Below are 12,382 nucleotides of genomic sequence, written 5' to 3'. Positions count from 1 at the left end.
ATCATATCCACCTAATGCATATAACGTAGGGGCCAGGGCCGGCCCTACAATGGAACCGACTGGGGCAATTGCCCCAGGCGGCACTTTTGAAGGGGCGGCACTTTGCCGCCCCAAGCTCTTTTTTTTTTAAGCGGAGGAGAGAGAGGGGCGCCGAGTGGTTTTCGCTTACCAAGCTGTCAGTACCCGCTCGGCGCCCCTCTCTCTCTCCTCTGCAGCGAGTCTCCCTGTTCGGTCTCGGTGCCGGCTTGTAATGCTGAGTGCCGGAAGTGACGTCAATTTCCGGCGCTCAGCATTACAAGCCGGCACCGTGGCAGAGCAGGGAGACTCGCTGCAGGACTGTTTAAAGGTAAGTACCTTTAAACAGGGGGGGTTAGGGTAGATAATGGCGTCGGCAAAGTTTAAAATGCCGCCGCCACGGCATCGGCGGGGGGGGGCGTCATTTTAAACTTCGCCCCAGGCGGCATTAAGTCTTGGGCCGGCCCTGGTAGGGGCCTCTATATATTTTCATAGTCTAACCAAATGCATGGAAGGATCCTATAGTGTCGGCAGCCCTGAACAGCTGGGACTGAAGATGGAATAAAGTCAAAAAGCTGATTGAACTATGAGGCCTCGGGGATCTTACAATCCAGGGAAAAGCCATCCAAAGCAAGTTTGAGATAAATTTAGAGTCGTATTTAATCTCAAATTTGTTTTGTATGGTATTTCACCCTTTGGGGGAAATCTCTTGGAGCCCACCCCAAATGAAAAGGGGAGTCCAAACATGGACTTGCTTCCTCGCCTGTGTTTAGGATGCCAGATATCACAATCAATATATATTTTTCTATTTTATTCTTGACAATGAAATTGACAAACAGGTATTTTTGAAAGAAAACACAAATATTCATTGGAATAGGGATGTTGTGCAATTTTTTTGTATTTAAACACTTATTAATTGGAGAGATTTATCAGTTCCGTGCGATCAGCAGCAATTTACCAGAAGTATTCACCAATCGTTTACCGACTTGCACATTACCTGCCGGGCAGAAGGAGAACTTCCCAAATGTCATATGATCACAATACTTGTGACATGAAAATGATCGCGTTAATGGTTGATAGATCGAATATTTCAGGATTCTGTTAAAAGTTACCTTTTTTTAACCCATAACAAAGTATGCGTCTCCCGCGTGTAATCACTTTACTGCTACATTCTGTTTATTTTTTACCACGTGGCTCTTTTCTTAACCCATTTTTGGAGGATTTGTTTTATTATTAAAACCTTGACACGAGTTTATCCGGTTAATAATTAATAAAGCTTGCGGTTAGATCTGTGTCCGATGACTCTACATTACAACAGTTTGCTGTCAGATGGTGTAAGTGCAAGACGTGCGAGTCTGAGTGTATACAGAAGCCAGCATGTGCAGCCACGCTCTCTGCCCTTCATCAGAGTCCAGGTAGGAATATTTCGTCTGTCGGTAACGGGTCTCTATGTACTAATCCACTTTTCACATCGGTTTATGACAATTACAAGAAACATGTTTTTTTTATTTAAAATGTAAATTATTTTCCCATTTGTGCTCAAAATCTTTTTTTGGCACTCATTTTGGAAACACAGATGCTTCTTCCACCCTGATTATTAGAAAAAAAAAAGCAAACATTTTTAATGTATTTCCTTAATCGACATAGCCCATTGTTTATCCCAAGCAACCGAAAATTTCCTTAGACCATTTAAAGCTACCAGTCACACTGGAGAGCCATTCCATGCATCCACCACACATTCTGGAATACACATTTCTATATGTACCATTCTTCCATATACCATAGAAACTGAAGAATTTGATTTTGTTTTAGAAACCTAGAATTTGCCGCTTCAGCCCCTTCTAGTCGCCCGTTTCTCCTGCTGTAAAGACGCAAACCTTAATCAGTCGTCGGTCTCGTCTTAGATTCAGGAGCCGTACGTCTATCCCATGCATGTTTAAATCCCCTAACTGTATTAACCTCTACCACTTCTGCTGGGAGGCTGTTCCTCTTATCTACCTCTCTCTCAATAAAGTAAAACTTCTTTACATTACATCTAAGTCCCTGATCTTCTAGTTTTAGATTCTGGTCTCTTGTAACATTTCTCCTCCTTTGAAATAAACTTCCCTCCTGTACTTAGTTAATTGTATCTCTCTCTTCTTCTCTCCTCCAAGCCGGACATATTGAGGTCTCTTAGTCTTTCTTATACATCTAATGCAAGAGCGCCTGATTGGTGCAGATACAGTAAGACGTGGCGCATTCCAACGCATGCATTCCAACGCGAAAACCTCTCCAAATATATATATATATTTACTAAAATAACAAATAAAATACACGCAATTTGAAGCCTCTTATCTCAGCTACATCGTTCCAAAACAATTAAACTGTCACTGACGCTTAACCTCTTCATTAACCAGTAAGATTGTACTTTCACCGAATAGTTCAGATAACACGAAAGCCGCAGACCGCAGATAATGCCGTGATATTCAACGTATATCACAGATAATTCACCTACAGCCACCTGTTCATGGGAATACCAACACGTAGGAAATGTAGCCAGCAGGCAGCCGCAGTAGAACTACAACTCCTATAACCCTCAGCCACCTTAGATCCGTGGTTGACTGAGCATTATGAGATTTGCAGTCCCGCAGCAGGTGAAGAGCTGCCCTTGAAGGCAATATTGCCTCCCCCAGTCTAGCAATAAACCGATAAAATGTTTGTGTCGTTAGTAAGTAATAAACCCCGCGATCGTTTCATTACGCATTATTTCCTTTTGTATAAACAAATAAATATTTCCGAGCGCGTTCCCTATCGTCAACATGATGGCGCATTCCTGGTTTACGTGCAGCGCTGCGGAATACGGCGGCGCTATAGAAATCAATAAATAATAATAAATGTGGTCCTTTGTCCAGAATAGATTAGGAGGATTTCCCATTCATGCGCATTTTTCCCCCTCATTCCCAAAATTCAAATAAACATTTTGCGGAATATATCTCCGGCGTTTGTAAACTTCACCTGATACTGCAGAGGTTCCAGAAGTTTATAACGTATCGAATTGAGCACTATATAAAATTTACTTTTTAATCAATTTTTTGATAATTTTTTTTACTCTAGAAAATTAATGATTATTCATAAAAAAAACCCAGTAATTTTATTGGGACTCGCCAACCGCCATACGATGGCTGAGTGTTCTCTTTACATTTTCATGGTGTCCCCCTTGAATTTAAAGGTAGGGATTCTGTAGTATCCCCCCATAAGCATCTGCCCCTGTGCCTGTCTGCCAGCTATAACCCTTGTTCTGACGAACATCTCCTTGCGCATGATCGACTTACCACCAGTCAGCTTCAGCCCTGGCTCGGCAAATGCTCACAACAAACAAAACAAAAACCCACGTAAGGGCTGATTTCCTGCCACTAATTGTTGGCTTTTCTGCAACCAATTAGCTGCAGCTTCTCCTTAAGGCTAGGTTTCCACTTGGGTTTTTGTCCGGCGTTTTTTTCTTGATGAAAAACGCCAGGAAAACTGCCAAGAAAACTGCCACTGCATTTACCTGCGTTTTGGCGTTTTTTCTGCAGTTTTTTCTGGCGTTTTAGCCTTTCTGTGGAAATTGCTTTTTTTGACCTTAGGCAGTTTTTCCAGCCTTTACAAGTTAGAAGTTTCACCCAGCTAAAAGGGATTAGGATAAATGGCAAGTATCTGCCCTCTCCTGATGTCATTTACTTGGTAGACCCTTTTGTCTCTTTTCTGTGGTTTGTAAGGCATGCTTTATTCCGAATGTCTGCTCCTCTGGGAAGATTGGCCCCAAATGATGGTGCAAATTGTTTGCTGTTGCTTTTGGCACGCAGGATCCGGTCGCGTATGTTTGTTTGTAATGGCATGTTTGTTCCAAATGGTGTAAAATTCAATATGAACCAGTCCAGGACTTTGTTTTGTGTGAAACTGTTTGTTTTCAGCCTATTTCTCGTAGGACACACAGATACTGGGTCCATCCTCTGCATTGTAACTGTGGAAAAAACGCCATAAAAAACGCCAAGGCAATAAACCCACATGGCTTTTTCATGGCGTTTTTTCTCTCCCATAGACTTCTATTGGAGAAAAAAAGCCAAGATTTCTTGCAAAAAACGCAAAAAAGAGTGTCAACATGCTGCAGTTTTGAAAAACTGCCACAGAGCCCAAAAAAGCAGAAAAACGCCAAAGAGGACTGAAAAAACGCCAGACAGAAAAACGCCAAGTGGAAATGGCATTTTGCGATTTCCTATTGAATTACAGCTAACATCTGGCTGCAGCCGTTTTTCACAAAAAAAAACGCCAGGTGGCGCTACTGGCGTTTTTATAGGCGTTTTTAGCAAAAAAAAAACAAATGGAAATCTAGCCTAAGGCAAGGTTTCCATTTGGTTTTTTTTTTGCTAAAAACGCCTATAAAAACGCCAATAGCGCCACCAAATGGAAACCTTGCCTTAGGCTAGATTTCCATTTGTTTTCAAAAAAAGCAATTTCCACAGAAAGGCTAAAACGCCAGAAAAAACTGCAGAAAAAACGCCAAAACGCAGGTAAATGCAGTGGCAGTTTTCTTGGCAGTTTTCCTGGCGTTTTTCATCAAGAAAAAAACGCCGGACAAAAACCCAAGTGGAAACCTAGCCAAAGGCAAGTTTTTTTTTTACAGGTTAAATGAATGAATATAAACATGGTTTTCCCCATCAGTATAACTACAGAGATACCTTTTATTGGGCCAATAGGAAAAGAAACTTCAACTAAAGACTCCATCTTCTTTTGGAGTAGTCCGGCTGTATCCGTTTTCCTTTGTTCAGGCAGCCAGTCATGACATTGGCCCAACCTGTAATGTTTATAAACTAAGCATGTGTAGACACGGGTCATCAGGGTCTTTTGATCGTGACTTGTGACATGTATCCGTGTTAACAGACCTTTGTACTTCTACGACACGCCCTTCCCGCTATTACCTCACATGCATTATCACGATTTACTTATCATAGAGATTTTTTTTACAATGCATGTTAAAGTAGATAATTGAATATACAGTTATTAAAACTATAACAAGAAGCCGCTTGCCTTCAGGAGAAGCTGCAGCTCGTGAGTGGCTGACTGACTTTTTGTGCTTGTCTTGGCTGCTTGAAGCAGCCAATCACTGGCTAGAGAAGAGCACTCATTAAAATCAGTTGGAGTGCTTTCTGTGCATGGTTCCGGGGGTCTTATTAGACCCCACTGGAACTCTTACATGAGCCAGCGCTGGATGCCCATTCATACACATCTCCTCCAAGCCTAGGAGCTGGAGGGCAGGAGAAGAGAGAGAGGTATCGGGGGTCCCTCCAGGCATTAAGGGGACACTCAGCTATCGCAGCATTCAAGTACATACGATGGCTTGAGTGTCCCTTTAAATAAATACATTATTCGTCTAACAATTATATAAATAGCATCAATGCGTCACCTAAAAATTCTTCTAACCTCACCCGCTAAAGCGAAACTTCCCCTCATTGGCTAATTGGAATGTAAGGCGCTATGTAATTGCCGGGTTCGGAAGAAGAGACCTTTGTAGTCGTTCTTCTGGTTGTTTGTAAATACGTAGATTTGTTAAACTGTTCCGGCTTTTCCTTTTAGACTAACAATGACTGCAGCCCAGTAAGCCTGACCCCTGCACTGGTGGGGAAATAGCGGATACAAACCCAGACCTGTAGCGCGCGATATAACATTACGAATATTCTGCGGAACCGTGTCGCTCATGCACGCACACTCTTTTCTAGATTCTTCGGTGTGAATAAACCCGATATGGATTTCCAAAAAAAGGAGAAGGAGACGCTACATTGCGCAGATCCAAAAGTAAGTCGTAAGCCCTATTAGAGCCGTATTCCGTGTGTGTGATTTAACTCCTTAATGTAAATAAATATCTTTTCTTCAGATCTGAAAACTATATATTAAAATAAATAAATAATAAAATGTCTTTTTTTAAACTAACGGATAAAATCTTCTGTCTCTGATTCCAGGATGCCTACAAATGCCGTCAGCCCCGTTTCCACACGGATTTAAACTGTCCCGTGTGTCTGCAGACGGCCGCTTTGCCCGTGGAGACCAACTGTGGCCATTTATTTTGTGGTAAGTTATCTAAATCATGTATCATAAAAATCTGCACACAACCCAGGACACCCGAGCACGTGTGACATCATACTGACATCGTGGGGAACACCCCCAATTAAAACAGAAAGGGGCAGGGACTGGGGCACATCAAGACCCCACAACCTGGAGGGTTCGGGTGTTGACCCAGTGAACCAGAGAAGTTGTGCTTCTCTACGGGTCAAACCTGGAGAGTTCCCAGGTATGGTGATGGGACGTTCCACCCTAACGACTCCTCTTCTCCTTTTTTACGTTGTGAACAACACTCAGTTTGATTGTCTAAACAAGTAGGATATTTGCCAAGTAAGGCGTCACTCAAGTCAGGTTGTCTTGACCATCTTGGCAAATTTAAGGCGATGAGCTTGGTTGGTACCCGGCCAGACGTGATCATACAGTTTTTGGTGGAACCTCTTATGTAACCGCCGGTGTCAGCAACAAAGCTGGAGAGTTTTATTACCCTGAGATTCTAAAGACAGATTTTATGATCTTAATACATTTTGCTCGAATTCTGTCTTCCTCGTGAGGTTTTGTTTCACCGTAACCCCGTTTGGCGATGAATCCTCGCGTCCCGTGACATTCTAAAGGCGACCGCTGAATCGGATGTCGCCGTTGTGCAATATTTGGAGCCCGTTAGCCAATCACAGAGCTGCTCCGACACACACCCCCGCCGTGTGTACATTAATGATCTGCGAGTAAGGAAGAGGCTGAAACAGTTTCAACATCCGCACGGCCAGCCAGCCCGTCACAACACTGCATTCCAGCCTTTCAGTGATGTATAGGGGGTCGTCGTGGCTCCTGACGCCATCCTAAAAATCTTAGTGTGCCACATACTATACAAATAAAAGATAATAATAATAATAATAATACCCTAATTCCTACGCAGAAGCCGGTCGCCGACCATAGAGGATCCGGCTGTATTCGCTTCAATTTCACCAGTTTCACTAATTACTTTACCAAGTGTTATTTTTACCGAGGCCACCTCTGCCAGAGAGCTGTTTCCCTAACAATTTGCCAATTACAGTTACACAAAAACAAACAAGCGGCGAAAGTTGAATATTAAACTTCGCCCCAGGAATTATTACTTTATAAATAGCGACCGTTATCTGTAAAGCGATAGAAGGAAACGGTGAGCGTAATGTCAGATTATCAGCCCGGCTGCATCCTCTTTTGGATCGGTTTAAAGGATTTATTGCATTTTGATACAGTGAACACCCTAAGTTCATAAAATGCATTTCGGGGAGGATTCTGCAGGAATGCCCCCATATGCATTTGCCCTTTAGACCACCCTTCGGCTAGAAGCTCTGTTTGCCGCGTTACTCTGTATCCTGAATCCCATGAAGTCCAGGCAGCAGATCTGCCTGGGCATATTGGGAGTTGTGGACCGCAGCAGCTGAGATAACCCATCAGCGGATAAGGGTTAGAAACCCGCTTATATCTCTCGCTACATTCCTGGCGCGGCCGCCATCGGTCAGTCACAAGGTCACAGTGTCAGTGTTACAGAGGAACTGTCACGATGACAGAGCATTGAGACCCGGCCAACAGGGCTCTCCAACACACACAGTGCAAGTCAATTGTGGACTGACGATGGCACGTTAATTGGGTCATTGGGAAAATCCACCTCATGGGGTTAAATTTTATCTTGTTTCCTTTGCATCACCTGAGCCTGCGCGGCGATGGCAGGATGCCCGGCGAAGCCTGACCAGAAACAGTCCAAAAAGAGCTCGTGATTGAACAAGTTTCCCGTTCGCCTTGATAACTATTTATAAACTCTCAGCTTACAGCTTTTTGGCAGCTCGTAGATGGAACTTGGGGCAGTTTCAGGGCACAGCGCCCCCTGCTGCCCCCTGCCCCGCACTGCATCCCACTGAGCGACCCCGCTGATCCTTGCGTCGTCCAATAGGGCTGCACGAAGTGACCATCTTCCAGGAGCCCTAAAAAGTAAAAAAAATAAATCATACGGAAACTATTAGCTAAAGGGACGGTCCAGGGAGCCCCCTAAACAAACAACCCATATGGAATTACTTATCTTATGGAGCTTCAGCTTCCCACCTCCTTCTGTGATCTAAGCAGATTTTGTGCATTAAAATTACATGAAATGGATCAGAAATCCAGCGCAGACGGGGTTAATGCTGTAAATGACTATTGTAGCTGGAAACGGCTGATTTTTAATGGAATCTACGGAGGCCCTTTATCACTCCCATCACTCCTATGTTCCAGTGGCCCTTTATCACTCTCATCACTCCTGTGTTCCAGTGGCCATTTATCACTCCCATCACTCCTGTGTTGCAATGGCCCCTTATCACTCCCATCACTCCTGTGTTCCAATGACCCTTTATCACTCCCATCACTCCTGTGTTCCAGTGGCCCTTTATCACTCCATCACTCCTGTGTTCCAATGGCCCTTTATCACTCCCATCACCCCTGTGTTCCTATGGCCCTTTATCACTCCCATCACTCCTGTGTTCCAATGGCCCTTTATCACTCCCATCACTCCTGTGTTCCAATGGCCCTTTATCACTCCCATCACTCCTGTGTTCCAACGGCCCTTTATCACTCCCCTCACTCCTGTGTTCCAACGGCCCTTTATCACTCCCATCACTCCTGTGTTCCAATGGCCCTTTATTACTCCCATCACTCCTGTGTTCCAATGGCCCTTTATCACTCCCATCACTCCTGTGTTCCAACGGCCCTTTATCACTCCCATCACTCCTGTGTTCCAATGGCACGTTGTGTTTGCTGATCCAAGTTTAAGTTTAAAAGGCTAATTGGTGATTGGAAAACCTCTTTTGTAATTATGTTACTGCCAGAAATGCCCTGGTTTCCCATGAAAACAGCTCAGTGACCCCAAGCCTTTGAGCAGTAGTGTATATGTGTGTGTGTGTATGTAGTGTATATGTGTGTATGTAGTGTGTATGTGTGTATGTAGTGTGTGTGTGTATGTAGTGTATATGTGTGTATGTAGTGTGTGTGTGTGTATGTCCCTGATGTGGACACCCTACTTGTATTGAGTAGAACAGGTTAGGGTCGCCACCATGCTAAATAGAATTGGGCAATGAAAATGTATCAGCTGCCCTGCATTGTAGATTTTATGCTTCCCTGTTAAAAAGAGTCCTTCTAATACACAGTGACGCTAAGGACGGATGACATCATTACCACGATAATCCTTCATACAGACAAAATGGTGTTTTGGTAAACTGTCGTGTCTGACCCAGCTGGGTTCCCATCCACAGCCCGGGGTCAGGTTAAATATTCCTTCACTAAAATAATACGTTGGTGATGACAGGCCCAGGGGCCAGGTGAACGGCAAATTACAGAGCGCGCCTTAAAAAAACAATTATGAATTTACAGGAAATGTTCGAACCAATTTGTCCTAATTCCTCCCCAGCTGCTGTGCCTTCATTATGACATTCTTAAAGAAAAACATGTGCAGGAAATTCACAGGAAACTCGCCGTACAAATGTATATACGTCGGGCCGTATGGAATAAATATTATTATTATTATCATTAATATTAATATTATTATTAATAATAATCATATTAATAATAATAATAATCGGTAGATCGCCCACAATGCCGAGACAAGAGTGTCGAAGAAGTCACGTGAAAATGTACTTATTCACTACAAGATGACTGCTATGCTAAAATCTGACTTTATTCCTCAAACGTACACTTTTTTCACTGAAAATGATCCAAACCAGTTACCGATGATTCACACAGCGGTATCAATAAACTCTTCGGACTTCTGACTTACGATTCGGTCGCGTTTCTGTGTTTCAGGATCGTGTCTCGTGGAGTACTGGAAGCACGACCCGTGGTTAGGCGCCGTCAGCTGCCCTCTCTGCAGACAGAAGGTGAGCGTTATCTCATGAAACATACCGGGATATCCGCTAAGAATGGCGTTAGCTGCCGATGAAGAGGGTCCAAATGGATCCCGTGTGCCGCGATATCCGTGTTTCTGAGGGAGTTCAGCGGATTTGTCGCATTTGTAGTGAAATCTATTTTCCGGTGTTTGGCTCGTAGGTTGTTTTCCTCTATAAAGAGTTCTGCGACTCTCAGCAGGATAACGCGAGCAGAGAGATCGTGCAGGACATCCGGCGTTACAATAACCGCTTCTCCGGGAAACGGCGCCCAGTAAGTGACGTCTCACGAGTCCTTTTACATTATTCCACCGCAACCCTTGCCAGTCGGACGCTGCTAGCGGGGATGCTCGATGCAATTCAGACATGTCTTACTTCTTATCCATTGTTGGTGTATTGGCTTTTGCAGTTAGTTGGGATGTACAGCTGCAGCTCTCCAAGCTAAACGGTGGGTCTTGCTGACCCCAAAAAATGGTCTTTCATACCTCCCAAGTGTCCTGTGGCCCTCCGAGTGTTTCAAGGTGGTGGGACATTGTTTCTCGGCTTGGCTCTTGCACACAGAACCTTACATTGCACACTCAACGTCGGTCCGGAGATAGTAAAACCTATTTTCTCTTGTAGGTCACAGACTACCTGTTTGATCTTCCATCCCTACTACACCTTGTAATGAGAAGACTCTTCACGTTGGGTGGACTCGTCTGGATCTTCTGCCTCCGAGTCATTGTGTGTTCCTTTGGCGCAATCTTGTGTGTATCTTCTCCCTTCGACATGATCCGGGACCCTCTGTGTGGAATTCTCAGCACCATCGATGATTTAGTGGTGGTCTTCATTCTCCTGATCTTCACAATCAACATTTTACAGCAGCTCAGGTCGGAGGGGATAAACATCATCCACTCATCGCCCCAGAGCAACCTAACGGAGTATTAAACAAAATCCACTAATCAATGCGATCAGCGCGTTCTGTAAACGTCTGCATGGCAAACACGTTACATCGAGATTCAATGTGGAACACGTAGCGTTAGGTCCTGTAGACACATACAGACTCTGGACCAAGACGGACGCTCGGTGTATATTTTATGGAGATAGAATCCTAGAATCCTTCTGGATCTGGATACTGTATTGTCTCCAGTCGAAGATGGTTGATTGGATTGTCTTGTAGGGATCTTGGCTATATGGGATTAGAACAGGTTGTCTTATAGACAATGTAAAGTATGTGAATAGCTATAGGAAGAGGCAGAAGTAGCGGATCAAGTATATACCGCAAGATCATAGAACCCGGGAACATGTTCTTGTCCCATATGTGCATTGAATTTGTTCTCGTCTTTAATCTCTCCTCGAAGGCAAAGACTTTAGCATTAAACTCCAGATTTCTTTTGTATGTAATAGCTGTAAATATCGCATATCGCTTCCAGTACCGCAGAGCAAACATTGTTCTTGGATGTATTTTATGTTACAAAGTGTAAAATATATTTATTTTGAATATTAATATCGGACGTTTTGTGCCTTTGTAATAAATTCACACTTCGACGTTCCGCTCGAACGTCACCGTACACGGCCGCCTCAAAAACATCTCGGAAGTGCATTATTTAGGAATATAGTTTTACGGGTCGTTAAAATAATTCCGCTGCCAAATGTGCAACATCCGATATGCCTGGGAAACGATAAAATAAACTTCCATCTGAGAGACAAACAGTCATATTGATGACATCACCGCCTGTGTCATAGCTGAAAAATGTAATTGGTGCATTAAATGCGATCTCGGGTAGACTGTTTTCTACCATTATATATATATATATAGATATGATTCTAATGAGAGCCGTCTCATAATGACACCTCAATCCTCAATCTACCCCGTAAATCCGTAGGTTGAGTAGCTCGTTAGGGACGTTCCTTCTAAAACAAGCATCTATTGGCCCGGTGCTAATGAGTGCTGACGACGCATCTTAGGGGGAAAGCTGCAGCCCCCTTAACAATTCACCCTTTTCCCAGGTACTCCCGACGAAGCACTTTTACGATAACGTATAGGTTGATATAGAATAACCCAGAAGCTACATGTGGCTGGAAACCCTCCGGTACAAGCAATGCTCCGCGGGATAAAAAATACTCCAAAATGTACTAAACGCGGCAGGCGAAGCGTTACTCCGGTCTATTCACATCATTGCTGGGCGCTCGCTGGTTAAACGGTTATGTTTTACTTTTTTACTTTGGATTTCCCGTGGGATCCGGATCAGGAGCTGGAAATCCTGTGGAGCACAATACAGGGACACCTGCTCCTCGCACGTAGAGCGACAATGCAGTCTGAACGGGCAGCGCACGGGACGGAGGGAAACGTTTGCCGGTTCCTCTGTTTTTCGTGAAACAAAAGTGTTTTGCGCTTATTGTGACCTCAGCAGCTTGCAAATGTTGTG

The 12,382-nt window shown here is 43.9% G+C and overlaps 2 protein-coding genes across 2 annotated transcripts in view; one reads left to right on the top strand and one right to left on the bottom strand.

Moving 5' to 3' along the window:
* Positions 1-1,334: 1,334 nt before the first annotated feature.
* On the top strand, positions 1,335-11,004 carry LOC128500406 (E3 ubiquitin-protein ligase RNF170-like). The gene is made up of 6 exons (XM_053469554.1): positions 1,335-1,430; positions 5,751-5,826; positions 5,991-6,099; positions 9,895-9,968; positions 10,138-10,248; positions 10,596-11,004. The coding sequence occupies exons 1-6, from the start codon at positions 1,393-1,395 to the stop codon at positions 10,899-10,901; spliced, it is 714 nt and encodes a 237-aa protein (XP_053325529.1). The 5' UTR covers positions 1,335-1,392; the 3' UTR covers positions 10,902-11,004.
* FGGY (FGGY carbohydrate kinase domain containing) overlaps positions 1,541-12,382 on the bottom strand; it is an 88,592-nt gene continuing 77,750 nt past the window's right edge. Inside the window, exon 16 of the mRNA XM_053469541.1 lies at positions 1,541-1,605. Within this exon, the coding sequence (XP_053325516.1) occupies positions 1,575-1,605 (31 nt within the window). The 3' untranslated portion in view covers positions 1,541-1,574. The remainder of the gene's footprint in view (positions 1,606-12,382) is intronic.

The sequence above is a fragment of the Spea bombifrons genome, chromosome 6, assembly GCF_027358695.1.
Source record: "Spea bombifrons isolate aSpeBom1 chromosome 6, aSpeBom1.2.pri, whole genome shotgun sequence".
Classification (NCBI taxonomy): domain Eukaryota; kingdom Metazoa; phylum Chordata; class Amphibia; order Anura; family Pelobatidae; genus Spea; species Spea bombifrons.
This window is presented reverse-complemented; position numbering and strand designations above follow the sequence as displayed.

What these genes read in the sequence shown, in the direction of transcription:
- LOC128500406 (XM_053469554.1), top strand. Translation starts at nt 1,393, where the DNA reads ATGTGCAGCCACGCTCTCTGCCCTTCATCAGAGTCCAG. An exon ending in TACATTGCGCAGATCCAAAA is followed by an intron (nt 5,827 to 5,990) that starts GTAAGTCGTAAG and finishes CTCTGATTCCAG; the next exon opens with GATGCCTACAAATGCCGTCA. An exon ending in CTGTGGCCATTTATTTTGTG is followed by an intron (nt 6,100 to 9,894) that starts GTAAGTTATCTA and finishes TCTGTGTTTCAG; the next exon opens with GATCGTGTCTCGTGGAGTAC.